The 18,904-nt window shown below is 37.9% G+C and overlaps 2 protein-coding genes and 1 non-coding gene across 3 annotated transcripts; all 3 read right to left on the bottom strand.

Annotated features, from left to right (window-relative positions):
- Positions 1 to 265: 265 nt before the first annotated feature.
- Positions 266 to 9,841, bottom strand: LOC145213429 (TGF-beta-activated kinase 1 and MAP3K7-binding protein 1-like). The gene is made up of 8 exons (XM_080081699.1): positions 9,566 to 9,841; positions 7,033 to 7,264; positions 6,096 to 6,293; positions 5,702 to 5,807; positions 5,229 to 5,372; positions 4,132 to 4,260; positions 3,221 to 3,379; positions 266 to 2,467 (listed from the first exon to the last, which is right to left on the bottom strand). Exons 1-8 carry the CDS (start codon positions 9,769 to 9,771, stop codon positions 2,013 to 2,015), a joined length of 1,629 nt encoding a protein of 542 aa, XP_079937825.1. The 5' UTR covers positions 9,772 to 9,841; the 3' UTR covers positions 266 to 2,012.
- Positions 9,829 to 15,234, bottom strand: LOC145213428 (uncharacterized). The gene has a single exon (XM_080081698.1). The coding sequence runs from the start codon at positions 15,134 to 15,136 to the stop codon at positions 11,816 to 11,818; it is 3,321 nt and encodes a 1,106-aa protein (XP_079937824.1). The 5' UTR covers positions 15,137 to 15,234; the 3' UTR covers positions 9,829 to 11,815.
- A 3,530-nt stretch (positions 15,235 to 18,764) lies between these two features.
- Positions 18,765 to 18,838, bottom strand: Trnas-gga (transfer RNA serine (anticodon GGA)). Its single transcript has one exon. It is a non-coding gene; the product is annotated as a tRNA-Ser (tRNA).
- Positions 18,839 to 18,904: the final 66 nt, after the last annotated feature.

Genomic DNA, 18,904 nt, shown 5'->3' with positions numbered 1-18,904 from the left:
GTAGCAAATGAAACGAATTTGTCAAAAACGAACCTCCAAATCAGCCGAGTATAAACAATAAGATTTACCAAATTTTACAAAGCTTTGTAATGCACAAGACAGGCATTCAGAAAAAGCCAAAGTATTTTCTTGGTATGTACCTAATTAAAATGTTATTAAATGGTCGTTAAACATAACAATGCAGTTTTTGCGGCTATAGAAAAAAGTTTTTCATTTGTAGGTCCATTTCTCACTGCGGTTCGTGCATCAGATTGATCTCTCTTGATAAAAACTGTTTGGAAGTTGTATTTTGCGCGATTCACAAAACAACATACACGATATTGAATGTGTTGTAAGTGCATTTAATGGATAGGATGGTGGTCAACGCCGGATAAAACACAAATATGGAATGCTGCACCGTAATGTTAGTTCTTTGACACAACACAAATAAAATAAAAAACGATACACATCCAGTCACATGTGAATGTTTCTGATTAAGTTTGATCTTGACAAAATAAATTACCAAACAGCAACAACATGTTGCAAAACTGGTTTCTATCAAGCTACGTGCTTTTTCCAGTTAAATCAGGCGCCGTGTTATAAATTGTGTAGACTGAATACAGTTTTAGTTTGTCGAAATTCGCTGTAATTTATTGCACAGATCTGGTTAAAAATCCGCTTTCGGTATGTAAGGATGGTATTACAGACTTAAAAACAAAGCGAGAATTGACTTGGTATTGTCGTAAAATCATCCCACTTTTTCGACTAAAATTTAGGCTACACCTTGTGTAAAAACGCGATATATGGGTGAATGGTACAGACAATACTTTACCCTCCTTACTATTTGTCCATCAATTAGTGGATTTCAATACTGTTACCGTACTGAAAGAATTTTTTGATTTCAACGCATTTGAATATCTCAAGGGCTTCGAAATTCAAAATCCGAAATTTACCCCAAAACGTATATCAGACAAGGCTGCGAGCCCTAACGCAGTGGGTAGAGCTACTAACATTGGACTTTGGCTTGCGCTCGGTCTGGGAATTTCTGGTAGGTGGCGCAACGGAGCATAGGCGTTTATGCAATTTGGGTTTATGGTAAGAATGATTGCTGAGTCAGCACCATAAACGCCTGTGCTCCGTTGCGCCACCTACCAAACCGGGAGCAAGCCAAATTCCAGTGTTAAGAGTTCTACCAACGCGGTGGTTCTCAACTCGTTTCAGACCATGGGCCACCAGTTCAATTAAATGGATATCGTGTACCAGTCCACTTTTAAGTAAGGAGAATGAAAACAGTCACAACAAGCATATTGGCTTAAAAGATATCCAAAATTTCAAGTGATATCAAATAACTGACAGCTAACAACAAATTGCCAAACACTTGGACAAGTTTTTTTCGTCTTGAATTTTCAATAAATTAGATGCAAATATTTCCTGTTTCTGACCAAATATAATTAATAGTGATGGGACGATACCAGGTTTTGAAGCGAGTACCGATACCGAGTACGAGTACCACAGGTATATACCTTCGATACCGAGTACGATTACTTAAGTATAGTGTTGTGCTTAGTTGAATATCACTGTCTAATTTATCTGCCATGGTCGGGGTACAGGCTTGCACACACATATGCCGAAAAATCTAATCACCACGTGATAGCGAAAAAAATATACGTAACCTGGCGGAACTATTTTCCCCATTTTGTGCTGTACGAAGCAAATATTGTCATAAAGTTGCCCGTATTCTTATGGTGTAAATCGGCCTTCGGTACTCGCACGTTGGTATCGAAAACTGAGACAAAATATTTCGATACCGAGTACGAGTATCGATACCACCGAAATTGTTCGATACCATCGATACCGAGTACCGAGTACCGGGTACTCGTCCCATCACTAATAATTAACGTCCTGTGGACCAGCCAAAAAGTCACCATGAACCTCTAGTGGTCGATAAAACACCAGTTGAGAACCACAACCTTCACTTCTTACTTATAGTCCATGGGCAGGAAGCAAGTGCACACTATATAAGCAGCGTATAGTTACTTAATGCTTTTGGCATCTTTTCGTGCAGTGCGTAGTTTCATCCAAGCCTCCTCGTCAAAGCTAGCGAAGCTCACGTACGGTGCAACTTTATTGTCATCGTCTAATTGGATGGGCTCATTTGAATCAGTCTGATAATAATCTTCACTTGATACTTCAGGCGAATGCATAGAGGCCACGCCGAGTCCCATTCCAGCGTCTGGGCCAAAACCAATATTTGTGGGCGTGTCATCCGATGGGGGCGTGCTCGAACTCGATCTGCCCATGTGATGGAGTAAGTTGGAACGAGTTGTCGCCCCCTGGCTCGTAGCGGTGTTCGGATGGGGCATTACCAGGGAAAGTGTGACTGGTGGTTTTCCGTTTAAACCCTCTGGTCGATCTGGACCTTTTACACGTAGTTCGGTGGAGTTACGTTTTGTGTAGGGCACTGAGACCGGGTGCATCCCAGCGGGATCTAAATAAACCAGGAAGTATTTAATATGAATATAAATTTACAGCTGGGATCAGCCGCGAAGCGTTTATGCAGACCAGCGATCAGGGCACATTGATGTATAAATCATGGTACGCCAGGCCTATTGAAGGTGGGCTTGTGATTTGACTTTCAACGGGCTCAACACTAAGCCTGTGTAGCTCATTTGGTGGAAAGCGAGACCCAGAAAGACTTCTGTCGTGGTTTTCCACCGCATGCTAGATTTTCTGGCCTTCGTTTTGTTATGAGTGAATGCTTGGTGATTCTGTATGACACCTTCAATAGGCCTGACGTACCATGATTTAAACCAGTAAGCATTTAAGACTACAAAACATGACTTTCAAGAGTGGTTTTGCTTGGGGATTAGATTCGTGACTCTCTATTGGCAAGTCCCGGAAAGACTCCTGTCGTGGGTTCGAATCCCACCGCAGGCTAGATTTTTCTAGCCTACGCCTTGCCATATGGTGGTGAATGCTTGGTGACCGGCTGATTCGGTATAGCGCCTTCAATGGGTTGTGATCTCTATTAGCAAGTTTAAGTTTCATGGACTTTTTTTAACAAGTTTATTTTTTTCTTAACATTTTTCAAGCACATTTGTTTCTGAGTAAGCTGCAGACAGTGCAGAGTGTTTCAACCTACAAGTCTCATCAGTGCAGCTGTTGGCAAGACATAGGGTATATTGGCTAGTGTAGCCATCTAAGGGCACTCCAATATTTTGGGAGTAACATTTGTTTTTACCTGGTAACACAGGACAAAGGACTGGAAGGGCTTTGGTTCCGGTTGGGTGATTTATGTTACGTACAACGAGCGTGATGTCACCACGACTGAGGGTGTGAATTTTTCCAAATGCTCGTCGGTGGAGATACGCTATCTGGTCAATTACCTTCTGTGCTACTCCTGTGAAAAAAGTGTTCAGGTTCTGTAAAAACAAATTAATAAATATTGCAGTTCTTGGGTTGTCCTTTTTATAAATAGTTTTGAAAGTACAACGTTGCTTCTAGGGAAGACGTTTTTAAGGTTGGACTGCTGAAATAAAAAATTCAAAAATATTTCATTTCTTCAAAAATACTTGCTTTATTTTTTAAACGTGACATGCTTTATTTAAAAAGTGACATGCTTTATTTTTTAAACGTTTCGACAAATGCTCATGACATCATCAGTGATATGAAGGCCACATCAGTTACACCCGTTTATATAGATTTCAGTCACGTAAAAGAATGTTAAAATGGTGCGAAACAAGCGTCTCATAAAAACGATAGATAAAAAGGTGCACAGAAGCAAGATTGGTGTATATTTTACAAAAACACAAAAAGGCCAAACAAAGTTGATTACACCGTTGGTGTCTGCTTGTAGCCCACAAGCTTGTTATGGTTGTTTGAAAATCTGCCAAAGCAATAATTGCTAACACAGTATGCCTGGCCGCAACAGCTTAAAAACCAAGTAGGGGGAAAGAATAAAAGTATGAAATGCCACTTTGAACTTATGTTTTGTGCAAAATGCTATTAAACCAAGTAAGCCATTATCTTTTTCAACCCGTTTGTGCATTTTGACAAGTGTAAGTATATTTTTGTCTTGACCAAAACAAACCCAATTTACTCCATTTTTAAACTACGCCACTGGTTTGCTTTGAATTTCCTACATAAACACACCTGTGATTTGGCTCTTGCATAACAGCTCGTGTGATATCATTGCAGCTATATCACCGTTGGCATTCTTTGTGGCATTTGCTTGCTCTAATGATTTGTAAACGTCATCAGACATCAACACTAGGAAACCCCCTAAACAGAGAACAAGGAACACTGTAAAAAATCGTTGGGTTAGGCTTTACCGTTACGTACGATGTTTATTTAAAAGAATTTAAAGCGTTTTTTTACTGATCCCAAATCTCCCTTCCCAGTCGTGTTTACTCCCTGCGCGCCACACCCACTTTCTTGTGAGCTCTTATCACATAAATCTTAATGCGGTGTAGCTGCAGCGAATTCAGCAATATTCCACCAATTATGACTGGCACGTTTTTGCGCTCCATAACGTTTCAACGTTGCGCAGCTATTTCCAGCTTGGTGATGGCTTAGTGTAATTGTGTTGCTATGTGTTCTTACAACTCAACTCAACTCAACTATCCATCTGTATCACAAACAGCATGAACCAGAAACATGATTTTACACACATAAGACAAAACGGCCTACTACTCTATTATGTGGCTATCTAAACGATGAAACGATTTTTTTAGCCATGGTAGCTATGGAAAGCTGTTTTTAGTTGTATATGGATTTTAGGTTGTACGGTGCTTAATACACAGTTACATGTAGCTTCATATGCGTTCAACGAATCTATATGCTTTAAATCAAGGTGGTTTCAGGGTAAAACTGTAAACCCCATACCTCACAGCAGACCTACATTTAGCTAAATTCTGATAGGTGGCGCAAAGTGCTTAATTGTTAATTTAACAGCTGAAGAGGGGGTAATTGAGCAGCAAGTTTTTGAAAATTTTACATTAGGAACTAAGTTTAAAGTTAGTTTCACTGAATTTTTGATGATAAGAATACCTTAGCCGCACACTAATTGCCCTAACCGTTAGCATTGTTTGAGATATGTACCATTTTCAATAGGTATTTATGCACTTTGCACTACCTATCGAAAATTAGCTAAATGTGGGCCTACCATGAGGTATGGTTTTAAGTAAATTTTCTCATTATGTGTTTCACCAAAGTCATAACTCTTGAGAAAAGTAAAATCAAGGCAACACCTTCAATTTCTGATATGGGAATTCCGCCAATAATATCGGGAGCAGCTATAACAGGTTCACTAGTAGCACTTCTCAAAGCCTCGTTTTCCTTGTAGCCTCCTTTCACTCCATAGTCACCTATGCAGCGTGTACATTCGTTCATACCTGAAATGCATTAAAAAAAATGTTTACATTTTTTTACAACCAGAGAGGAATTCTTCACAAGGGAAGAATTTTAAAACTTGAGGGGAAGCAGTTACTTATTTTTTACATGTGATTTGTAAATAGACAGTTTAGCTCTGGAAATATGACCTAAGAAGTTGATAAAACATCCAATTTCAAATGGTTTTTGTATGGTTAGCATTTACTTTGTAGTATGTTGGGGAGAAATAAAAATGTTGTCCAAAAAGGTTGGGAACCACTAGGACACTGTATGATTTGAAACTTCCGAAAAAATTGAAGTCACATGTGTGCGCATAGCAATACTATTTTACCTAATTTTCCCCTTTCCATAATCTTCTCCACGTTTAAACCGAGTCTGGAAAGGCGATTTAGTTCATGTTCATTGTTTATGTCGTGATTCACAGTAATTTGCTTGACCTGAAAAATATAAAGTTGATTATTTTTACATTGTTTTCAGACACTGATGATGCTTATAAAAGCGAAATGCATTTCTTTTTGTAAAGCAAATAAAATGCAGCAACCGATTTAGTGGTTTTTGCGCTGAAATTTCTTGATCTGATTTTAATGACCCCGAATTGTCGCAGTTGCTTTACTTGAAAGGAGATTTCGTTAGTAAGAAAAGATTTATAAAGTTGATCTAATTTTTTTGTTCTAAAATTAAATTAACTTTTTAAAAACAAAACAAAAACAAAATTTTGAACTTACATCCAATCTGCCTTGCTGGTCTCTTTGGCAGAGCAAGGCCCGACTGTCACCAACATTTGCCACATAAAGATTATTATTCACCACTAGTGCTACCACAGCTGTAGTTCCTCCCTTTATGGCATCGTTTAACGCCTTGATTTGCTTCACTATAACTGGGTAATGCTTTTCTGCTATGTCAGGAGTCAATCTCTCCGGCAACTAAAAACAACACATATCTTTAAACAAGAATGTATTTTGTATGTAGGTATGTTTTGGTTGGGGTTGTTATGATTGCTGCCCTGACGGGTTTTTTTGAAATATCAACGTTCGGTTTTAGTGTAAAAGTTTAAATAACAAACAAATAACACCCTATAAACCAGGGCTTCTCAAACTTTCTTGTTCTGCGACTCCATTTTAGAAATCAAATTTCTATGTGACCCTTTAAATGGTATAGCCTATACCTGTGAATGATGTTTAAACAATAAATTTACACACATATATACACCATTTTTTGTGACAATGACAGTATACCGCTTGATGTTTTGCGACCCCAAAATTATATTCTGCGACCCCAATTTGGGTCGCGACCCATAGTCTGAAATGCCCTGCTATAAAGAACCGTTTAAAGTTTCAGTACATTAGGGGCTGTATTTTTGTCCTAAGAAAATGGTAAAACTAAAACTAAATATTCGGGGCTGTAAGGGTGAAACTTGAGTGAATCCAACTAAAAGTTATGACCACTATTATTAAGTCTTACCCTTTTTCTGGGAGCCTGTGGGTGAAATGCTGGGTCATCAGGGGTTAAACACACATGTGTGTAATTAGCGTAAATTTAAAAAGTTGTTTTGAAACAGTCACCAAATAGAAAGAAAAGTCCACAGAAAAACAATATGTGTCCTCTTTTGGGGGGTTAGGTGGTCCATAGCCTGGCAACCTTGACACTTATATATATACATACCTGTGATTGTAAGTGGGTTTTCTTAGCCAGCTCATTGTCGATTGATTCGAAGAAACCTCTTTCAACTACACTTAATGCCTGCTTAAGAATATTTTTTACTGATTTGTGAGTCATATGAGGTGTAAGCTGACCGAGAAGAAGTTCAGCAGGTAGTCGCTCTGCACTAAAGTGAGCTGCTCGGCTACCATCATACCCATCAAATACTCCATACAAGTAACAATCGTTGTCTGTTCTGCAAAACAAAGCATTGTGATTAAAGCATGTAAAATGCAACCTGTCACAAAAATGGATTATCTGCCTTCAAAATATTTGTAAAATATGGTAGTTGTGAAGGCAAAAACATTTTTAGACAAAAATAAAATCTACAATGCAAAACATGGAAGTTTTAAAAATATTAAGACAAAACAAGAAGGAAAATTGAAACAAACTTTTTATAATTATACAAAACTGTCAGGCCCTTAACCCTTTGAGGGACACACTTTTTTGTGCACTGCTTTTTTTAATTTAGTCAACAAATCTTAGTTAAAATGGGTCAAAAAAAGTATTCCCCCCAAAAACATTTTGTAATTTCTTAGTTTGTTTATTTTAGAGCATGGTACATATATGTACCAGCAACCATTTGGGGGAATTTTTTTTGAAAAATTTTTTTTTTTCAATTTTGGTGCAAATCCATTTTTATAGTAAAAACTGTATTCAAGGATCACTGTAAGTAAACTCCGTTTACTAAAAACACTTTTATTCCATGTATTTAATTAGTAAATACAAAACAACAAACAAAACCTAGTCAACAGCATACAAAAATGCCAGAAAACTTGTAAATGTAGAATAATGGTGCAGGTATTTCAACAATAGTTGTTGTCATTACCTGTGTAGGATTTCAGTTCAGTAAACTTAGCTTCACAAAAATATAGAGATGAAAAGGAAATGCTAGTTTTGTACGAAGAAATCATAGATAGCAAATGGTAACAGGTCACAAAAATTTAAAATACAACAAAATCAAGCACAGAAACTTATTTTTCATGATAAAGTTTGAAGCATTTCCTATCCTTTGTACAACAAAAATATGTGTCACACTGGACATACTTGTTGTTGGTTCTGTTCTGAATCTTTTGACATGTGCAAAGCTTACACCTTTGTCTATTGTTGATTTTTTCAATTGTATTGACTTTGCTAGATCTTTTCTTGCAAATACTAGAATTGTGGCCCTTGAAATTTGATCACATGTTCATCAACAGAAGAAAATAGGACTGATAGAAAAGATGAATTAAAATGCTGTAGTACTGGCCTAATTTTAAAAGCCCTATCATACATTGGATCATTTCTCGGTTTCATATTTTCATTGTTGTTGAAGTTCAACTTGCTACAGATCTCTTCTAATCACTAGGACTTTGCTTTTTTGCTACCGTACAATCAAGCATTGAACTGGCAGCAACAATTTAGAATCTTTTAGTAGAACCTTAACATCTTCTGCATCTAAACCAAGGTCATCTTCAGTGTCACTAACATCAGCAAACAAAATTTCCTCCACAATGCTATATGTCAGTGGAAAAACTAACTTTTTGTTCCAGTCACTTTTGTTCTGAAATGTCTTAAAATACAAATAAAAAATACTAAAAACCTTAAATGTGCTGTTTTGTAGTTCTAATTGGACTTAAAAAACAAACAAAAGCATTTTTCAACAAAACCGAAAATTTTGACTTTTTTCCCCAAATGGACGGTGGTACATATATGTACCATAACATGTATGTCCAAAATTTTTACATTTTTACTTGGGTTTTATTTTTTAAAACTAGTAATTATTGATAACCAACACATAAACAATAAAAAACGTTATCAGTCACTTGTTTTTATGTTTTTGTATACTTACCAGTAAGTGAAACAACTATGCCCTTGAGAATGACCGAAAACTGACTACTTTAAGGCACAAAAACAGCTGACCCGAAGGTGGCAAGTGCAAAAAAATCATAGAAATATAAACATTAAATCCAAATTGAGAGGTTGTGTGAAAATTATATCGATCGAACAACAAATTAATTTTCTACGACGCTTCAAAGTTGTGGTACATATATGTACCAGTAACCCTCAAAGGGTTAACCAGTCCTTTTGGCTTTTGGAGGATTCCACACTGGTTTAATCTCAGCTAATACATAAACGACGTTTACAAAAAGAGTTTAAACACTTGTTTGACAGAAAAAAAAATAGATAGCTTGCATCAAGTTTGCTTGTTCTGAACATGGTGGAACATATACACAAAAAGTGAAAAATATAAGACAAAAGCGGCCGATGTGTTTAATTATTGTGCACCTTGAATGCAATGTTGTAAAGTACATGTGCTACGGTGAACACACATGGTCGGTTGCACAAAAAACTGATAGATTTTGATGTAGCATAAAAAAAGCTTGGCAAAATGGTTATGTGATTAACCAGCTTTTTGCTGTATAAAACTGCTTAAAATTAAAAAATAAAAATAATTAAATACTTTCACATATATATCTACTACATACATTACATTTTGTAAACTTAACAAGCTTACGCAAAATTGAAAGCCCGATCTTCATATGGATAAGCCTCAGTTGCTCTACCGTCTGCTAGGTAAACCATATTCGAGGCTACACCAACATCAGACAGTTGGCACTGAGGCAGGTCATCTGTCCAACTAACGTCCGATCGTTGCAGCATTTTACGATTCGGACTTGGCGTTGACGAGCCAGTAGTGTCTGGGGTTCCAATAGCATCCATTGCCAAACTGGTCTTATGAGCTAATTCATGTTATTTTGAATTAAAGAATCCCTACACCTGCAAGCAATACAAGCATATTCAAAAGAGATGGCAAAAAGGAAATGACTTCACTTAATTTAGAAGCAAAACAAAATCCAAAAAAAGGATTAATGTTGGAACTAATGATTGAATCACATTGTTTTAGCATTTAGCTTTAAGACTTTTGGCTAATATTAAATTGTGGAAAAGTCCACAGCGAAGGATAAACTGTGAAAAAATGTACAGTGATAGAAAGATAGAAATCGCTGGTTTAAAAGTGCCATGAAATTTTAAGTGTTGGACAAAACAACTGCCAGTTTGTTATTTGCTGCTTAGCTCACCACCAATAATAAATGAAAATAGCCTCATAAATACAACAATGCCAAAGAGTATACAGAAGAATCAGAAAAAAATGGTTTATGTCACAAAAGGAACATAGAAAAATGTAAATGTTACACATCACCATACACCACAATTTAGGTTCAGTAAGTATTGAAACAAAAAAACATGAATTTAGATGTACATTTGTTTTCGTTTTCAACAAAAAGTTTTAACATAGTTTTACGTAGAAAAAGGCAAGACAGTAAAGGCATGATAAGACTTTCAATGAATGAACGGCTTATTATACAAATTTAATATCTTTACATAACATACTATGTTTTGTTTTTTAAGTCATTGCATAAAATTAACTTTTCCAAACAAAATTACGCAATTGCATCATAAACATTCCCCGAAAAAAGGATTTTAATTGAATATGAAAAAAGGTAATCAGACAAGTGTCACACATTTATCAAGGTAACAGCTGTTATACTTAATACAATACAGTCTATAACCTTGTGTTTAAAAACAACACATCAGTGGAAAACATCACAATTTCATTAATATTTGTTAATTTGTGCTTGGCTGCCAATTTGGTCATCCCAAATGCCAAATCTTTACAACTCAGAGAAAGTCAAAAGAGCATTAAACTCATTCAACTAACTCAGTTAACCGAGGTCTTAGCCTAGACCGGACAAATGTTTGGCCCAAACTGGTCCGGATTAACCAAGATTTACTGTTGTACAAAAAATACAAACACAAATATTCTAAACGTTTTGGTGGAACACTTTCAATTCAGGTACTGTTTATAAACTGCTGTTACATACTGAAAATGTACATTTTACTTTTCACTACAATTAACATAAAAGCGTACATAGTAGCAACTCAGCAAGCGATAAGCAGCAAAATCAGGCAAACTGTGTACAATGCAGTGCTGCTATTTTTACAAAATGTTTTACATTCTATACATTTGCCATGTATATATGTACAATGTACATATATTTAGTGCGGCCACAAGCAGTTACAATCATACAACAACAAAATTATAGCTAAAATGCTATCTTTAGTTTAGGGCATATATATATATATATATGCCAGATCCTACGACTCCAGTAACTTACATAACCAATGGCTAACAGGATAATTCGGGTAACAAATGGCTGCGGTTTGGGTTCATAGCAATTAAACAGATTATGCAATTGACTGGATTAATATGTAGCAAAAAAAGTATGATAGAGTAATGTAATGTATGTTACCACAAAAAAGGTTTTTTTTATGAGTAGGCAAGCACTTTCAACTTTAAGGTAAAAGCACCAAGCCAATAAATGATAAACTGCATACAGTGCACACTGTTTCGACCTATCAGTGCAGCTGGTGACAAGCGATCTGTCATGCTAGTGTAGCCATCCAACAGCACTCCAGTTTGTAGGGAGTAAAAGGGTAAAAACCCATGCCTCATCTAGTCCATAACTGTGACACTGAGCCGACTTTACTTTGGTTCCTAGGCAGTTGCTTGGCCATTGTGAACCAGTTTTCCTCTGTGGTGTAGCTGCACTCTTATATGTCAAAACAGTGTGCACTGTCTGCAGATTTTCAATTTGTTTCAGCACATGTTTTTTATCACAGTCTTTTTTCTTTGAGTGTAGAATTAATCAAAAAATGTACAATATCAGCAAACCCAAATTCTTTAAGGATTAATATAATCCCTTTATTTGTTGCTGCTGGTTTTCTGTGTAATCAGTTTCTGTTGAATTCCCATCTCAATCTGCTGAAGTTCTATTGCAAGAAGTAAGTCTTCTGTCTCATCCTTCATCTCAGACTGCATGTTCTGTGGATAAGTCTGTTCTAGTAGCACATTCTCGACCAGTGACATTTGTCCGTGCTGACTGTTGACTAGAAGATCAGGCAATCTCACTGTTTGCTTTTGAGTTGGCGGCCTCTCAGTCACTGTAGGTTCAACTTCAGTGCATACACATGGGGCACCTCGCTCTACCGTTGGATTGGCCACAAACTTGCTTCGATTTTTATTGAAATCTGAAGCAAAATGTTGTGTAAAGCTATTCGCATTAGCAGTGACCTGTTCAGGGTGGGCTGGAGTAGTCCTTGATTTAACAGTCCTAGCAATTGGACCATACTTGCTAACAATGCGCTGGTCCTGTATGGGATAGAAGTCATCATCAGTTGAAAAGTTTGTCCAATCGTCCGGGCCTGGTGAGTACGACAAGTTTGAGTCAATTTCTTTGTTATACCATCCTGACGCAGCCACATGGGATGTAGAGGTGTCATGTATGCTAAGTACATCAATCACAGGACTTGCCTGATTTTGAGGGCTGTAATTTCCTTCAGTCAAGCCCTTTAGAGATGGAAGGCATGTGTTTCCTGTCCACAAACTGTACCCATTTGAAGTCAATGTTTGACTTGTTGCGCGAACTTGTTTGGTTTGAAATGATATACTAGCAGAACTTGAACTACCAGTGTCTTCAGCATGTGAAACCATATAATCACCCCCTGAAAAACAACTAGCCGCAACCGGGTGGTTATGCATTTCCACGCTACTAGATGCTGGTATACCAGAATCCAATTGATATGTGTGAAAAGACTGATGCTGAGGTGCTGTTGTCTTGGGAGTAACAATCCTTTTTTGTACCAATTTGTTAATAACCTCCATTTTTCGTTGCCGAAGTTCCTCTAATGAGCATGTCTCAGCAGGTAATGGGCTTGCTGACCTTGCATGATTGATCGTGAAGTTAACACTCCCTGGATCTATTTGTACTGACTGGGACACTGTGGTTGGTGTAGGCTGTACCACCCTGTATTCAGGCTGCACAACATGTGTCATTGGTTCTTGAACATACATCCCAGGCTGCTGCAGCTGACTGTGTGCATGTCCATCACCTTCTTGAACTGGTGTCAAAGTTTGTTGATGGGCAACATACACAGGCTGCACTATGTCTTGTTGTTGCACTGGAACATATTGGGGTCTCACCACATACTGTTGCTGCTGTGGCTGTTGTGGCACTGGTTGTGAAGCCAAAGACGGGTGCTGCATATGTGGGTGCTGTGAAGGATAGTGATGTACGATTTGCTGTGATTGAACATGTGGATTATGTGCATCAGGCACTATGTGCACTGTTCCAGGACCATAGCTTTGGGGATAGTACTGGGTCTGTGAGTCGTGCATTACTGCAGATTGGGGCATATTTTCATTGGGTACCACTGTAACAGCCCTTGGTACCATGGGACTTACTTGGCGATACTGCACTTGATGAGATTGCACTGGAGGAGGCTGTTGGGGCAAAACTGGTGGAGGTCCCTGCATTTGAACGCGAGACGGTTGAACAGGCATAGGAGCATACATGGTTGGAATTTGTTGCAGGGAATGAGAATTTTGGCCAGCAGCTCCAAGATTTTTATACATAGTCTGTGATTGAAGGGACTCAGGTCTGGCACTGACTGCATTTTGGGAGAAACTTTGAGCTTGAGTATTGGCATATGTGTGGGTATGAGGGCAGTTACATGTGTGATTGCAAATCAGTTTTGTATTTTCAGATAGAGGGATATTATACATGCTGTCAGCATTGTCACCTGCACCACCCTTAACATTTTCATCCTGAAAGTTGTTCTGCAACATTGCATTTTGGCCACCCTTTTTCCTACGGTTTCTGTGGAATTGCAGTTCATGGTCTGAGTGGGCAAACGTGCAGGTGTTTCCACGTGGACAGATGCCTTTGTTCTTAAAGTCCCGACAAAGAGAAGTCTTGTATTTGCTTGATTGTTGAGTTGCATCTTGGTTTTGCCACATTGAATGATGGTGTTTTTTGCTAAAGTTAACTAATTCCTGCACCACCATTTTCACACAGTGCATGCATTCTACCAACATACCCCAGTCTGATGTAGGATTTTCTGCATCAATCTCTGAAAGAAATTTGAAAGCTGAAATATGAACTTGAATATTGCCAGGATCTCCCGACCTGTTGATGGCAAGGTTTAAATCCTGAATTGACTGCTGAAAAGTAACCCCACTCTGCAGTTTGTCAATAATTGACTGCATATACGACTTATGAACCTGATCACCATACAGAAGGGCACTCCACTGATCAGGTGCAATTCGTAAACCATCTTCCCTTGCAATTTGCACAATTTGTGTGTCATGCTCTTTTCTCAAATCGTCATACCGCAAAAATTCATCCTTAAGCCGCATTAAGGATGAATCTCCATCACGTTTAGTTACCTTGAAGCAAGATGCCCGATACAGTAGTTGCACAACATGACCAATGCTGGTCTTCGAAGCCTGAGCAAATTGTTGGCGTAAGTTCTTGACAACTAACTGCACCAGAACTTTACGTGACAATTCAGAGCAGTCTTCCAAAGCCAAGTGTATCAACTTCAAAGCTTCTTCCTGCATTGCTGGGCCTAGAAATTGACATCCCCTTCCCCGTACAGCTGTCCATAGACTTGCTGACAAAGTACTTGGGTTCTGATGCAATAGAATCAGTTCAGTCACTGTGCGTTCTCCCAAAGCTCGACCAGCCCTGATTGCACGCTTGCGCCCTTCTTCTTCAACAAGTTGACAGTTTACAAGTGCTACTAGTTTTCTTTGCATTGGTCTTGTCAAATCATTTGCATTGGCTGGTTTTAAATACAAAGCAAGGCTTTCAATATGGTCCTTTGCATTTTCATAATGCTTCATGCACTGACCGAAGTTCAATGGACTTTTCTCTACCACCGCTGAGGAAAGGATATTTTTTGAAGGCAAATGATTTTCCTTTTGTTGTCCAGTATCAGGTGGTATGAGTTGCAACAATGCAGAGTTAACTGGAAGATGTGTTACATCACAAGTTGTATTGGAATGACCACCTTGGCAGGGTGCATGATTGTTTTTGCCCAGGCAACTTTTGCAAACTGTGTGACCACAAACTAGGGACACAGGGCATCGGTTTGTGTGATTAAACTCCTTTTCACAGGCTGCACACATCAGGTAATCACTCCATTGCTGTGCTTGTGTTTGCATAACATTAGTTTTCTTCATGTTAAGTTGGTAAAATGCAGATTTCAAATTACACAGGCTGCAAAAAAGGTTTTAGCAATTATAATCTTAATTGCTTTCAAAAATCTGTCAAAGTAATTATTAAAATGAAGTATGTGTTCGGAGCAATTGAACATTTAATTGGCATTTAACTGACAAAATACATTGAAAGCTTAATGTTTATACATAAACTATAAAATCAAACAATCAGAAAACACCTGTCATGGTTAGCAAACAAAAGATTTGGACACCAAGCCACTTCCACACAACAAGACTACATTATAAAAACATTATGTTCAACTCCAAGTTTCAGAATCGTATTTATTTTAGTTTTGGAGATATTGCCATTGTTGGTTTACTTATCATTGTGGCAATACCCTAATAAAAGTTACATTATTAACATTGCATGCAAAGTGATGACTACTATTTACCCATTGCATTTACCAGCTAATGGGCAATAGGGAATTAAGCAACAAATTCTATCGGCATGAAAAACTTATCAACACATTAATAATATTTTTCGCAATTTGCGGACTTTTACTGAACCTCTAGCAGACCATGAAAATGATTTGTTTAAGTACCGATTCCTGAACATTTTGAACCAGAATATTTTTTTTTTGATTTGATTTAGTTCGCAACACTGCTACTTTTTTATACCACCAGCTTAAATAACAATAGCAGTTTTCACGAGTCTGATATTCAACATTTACTTTCCTCGAAAAAAAACATTTGTCATGAGAAAAGTCCAAAACAAAACGATCTTTTATTTTATTTTCGAAACGATCAGGGAGTCAAGCTGCTTAACAATAAAGTGGTCGGTATTTTAACTGTTCCAGACAAAACTATTGGGTTCTAAATACAACCTAAAAGATGGTTTAGCAACCACAGGCAACTACCAGGAAGTTTAAAAAAGAATTGGTTGCGTTTTGGAAAAAAAAGAAAAGCTGCAAGGAAGTTTTCTGAGGAAAATTCGTAAAATGAGCAAAGCTTAATTAAACATGTATTTTTTACAATTTACAATTGTTCCCTGTCCCTTATTGTAATTTTAACGTAGTTTCAACTAGGGTTGGCCCGATACCAATATTTTGAACCGATACCGATACCGATACCCGATATTTTACCCCAAAAGTACTGCGATCCGATACCGATACCCGATACTTTGCAAACAAGCAAAAACATTTTCAAACTGATGTATTTGTAATGCGTTTTCCCATCACAGTTAATTTAACAACACACTGAGTCTAATAAATCACTTAAGGCCGTAAAATGCCCAGGTCTGGGAAAGACTCTTTGGCAAATCAGCTGGCGAGCTGACGATGCCCTAACGACGGTGGTGCATTGGAGGCATAACTAACGATTGGTGCACTTGTTGTTACGCATCTGATCACGTGATTACGTTTATGCTACGCGCTTTGCAACGTCTTACCGGCGTCTATTGTTTGTAACGTCTTACCGGCGTTAATGTTTTACGACTTTGACAACAAAAAACATTTAACGATCATGGCTTTAGGCAGAGAATGGGATTGTCTGTTAATATCCCCAAAACAGTGAAGGAATCCCAAAACATATGACGTTTGGGTCATTTCTTAACGCCAACTTTTGTATTGCAAAATCGCAGGTAGTTTAATTAGGATTTAAAAGTTCACCTAACGGCATAGAAAATAATTTGTCACTGATAACACTAGGAATGTCTAAATACACTTGGCCATACAAATTAAACACCTGCCGTTTCGAAACTTATGCTTACAAACGTCTACAATGAACTTTGTGCGTTGTGACGCTCGCTCGCAATTAACGCGGGCCTAAAAAACGTGTTGCGGCATTAAGTCGCTGTAGCGATTAGGTCATCTTATTTCATTAAATCCAAAACGAACGCGTTTTTTAGTTGTAGTCCCATAAATATTTTATCACAGCCGATGGTTGTTGTTTTTTGCCTCCTTTCATTTTCAATTTTACACATGATAAAGTCTCAAAAAAAGTATCGGTACTTGTACCGATACCGCTAAAGTATCGGACGAGTACCGATACTGCTCGAAGCATCGGGTATCGGCGCCGATACAGTACTATCGGGCCATCCCTAGTTTCAACCGTTAGGTTTTTTGCAGCTGTGCCTCGTTAAGCGATAAGCGTCGTGTTTTTGCGATAAGCGGCAAGCGACATACCATTCACACACGACGACGCGCTTGTCGTGACCGCACGATTTTCTCAGTTGAAGCGTCAAGCGTCAGAGTTAAATCAGATTTAACTTTTCCGCTTGACGCTTCACACTGGAAGTATCTTGTAACAGCAGAAACCTTGTTTATTAGCAATATAGTGTGTTTGATCGCATGTAGTCAACCACAATGGAGTTAAACGAAATGCTCATACAAATTGTACACGACTCTCCATGTATGAACGATGATCAACATTGTAACATCCATTCTTAAGTACTTGTGAAAGCTTTGAGGGTACGACTGTATGTTTTTTTACTAAGTTGAACTCACCCATTTCTTCCCAGGCCTAAAAGATTGGGCGAACCCATACTCTGCATGAAATTTTAAAACCTTAACACATTAATTTAGGTACTTTACCTCCCAGGGTAAAAAATGTTGCAAACAAGTATCATGATAATATCCAGCAACAACAAAAGCAGTCGGTTAATGGCAGTAAAGTGGATTTTACATCACAAAATACCTCTTTGCAGCATTTGCCGTCGTCCGCTTTGACGCCAACTGCGTAGCGTGTGTGAACCCCTTATCGCTTGACGCTAGACGCCGCGTTGCTCGCTTGTCGCTAGAATCACGTCGCCTGACGCTTGACGTTTAACGCGTCATTGCGTCAAGGTGCACGTGAATAAAATACGATATAATACAACATTGTGCGTTGGTTAACTCGTACACAATGTATTTGCTTATGTTGAAATTGCATTACTTCCGTGATAGAGATTGTGTAATATGGACGTAACTTGAACACAAAGTCATTCTTACAAACAAGGACAGTCATATTTTCTAAGGTTCTTTGGTTAAAAAAAGCACAATAGGTAATTAGAAAAATGACGGTGTCAAAAATTCTGCCTATAAGTCAATATAACTAAGGATGCCACAGGGCCCAGTGTAAAGATCAATACTGAAAAAGAAACAACTAAAGCTATCGCTTATTTTTTTTAAAGCATTCTTTAGGTACAAGATGCACTAGTTGCTAATCCATAACACATGTTTAAATTGTGAATTTGTGCACCTTAAAGTTTTTGCTTCAATCTTTTGACATGAACAAGACATGAATAAGTTTCTAGTTTGAATATTTGTAATAGCTAATCAGTAAATTGCTGAAAACTGCTTGAATATTAGTTTTGAAGTGGTAACCTTTTTGCAAATGTAATTAAAATGTGGTGAACTATTGTTAGATGATAAACAATGTGTTCGTTTCGACACAGAATAGAAAATGTTTTCCAGATTGCTTATCTATTCGAATTAGGTTGTCAACGTAAAATAATGCAATAATGAAGTTGTTTATGGAACTTATTGCAACGTTTTTTACAAATAAAATCATTAATGAACATCACAGTACGCCAGGCCCATTGAAGGCGCTATTCCGAATCAGCCGGTCACCAAGCATTCACCACCATATGGCAAGGCTTAGGCTAGAAAAATCTAGCCTGCGGTGGGATTCGAACCCACGACAGGAGTCTTTCCGGGACTCGCGCTCTACCAACTGAGCTACACAGGCTCAGTGGAGAATCCGCCGAAAGTCGAATCACAAGCACCGTTGCCTGCCTCGTATGCTGCACATGTC

The sequence above is a fragment of the Phallusia mammillata genome, chromosome 2 (assembly GCF_965637545.1).
Source record: "Phallusia mammillata chromosome 2, kaPhaMamm4.hap1.1, whole genome shotgun sequence".
Classification (NCBI taxonomy): domain Eukaryota; kingdom Metazoa; phylum Chordata; class Ascidiacea; order Phlebobranchia; family Ascidiidae; genus Phallusia; species Phallusia mammillata.
Note: the sequence above shows the minus strand (reverse complement) of the source record. Positions and strands in the feature narration are given on the sequence as shown.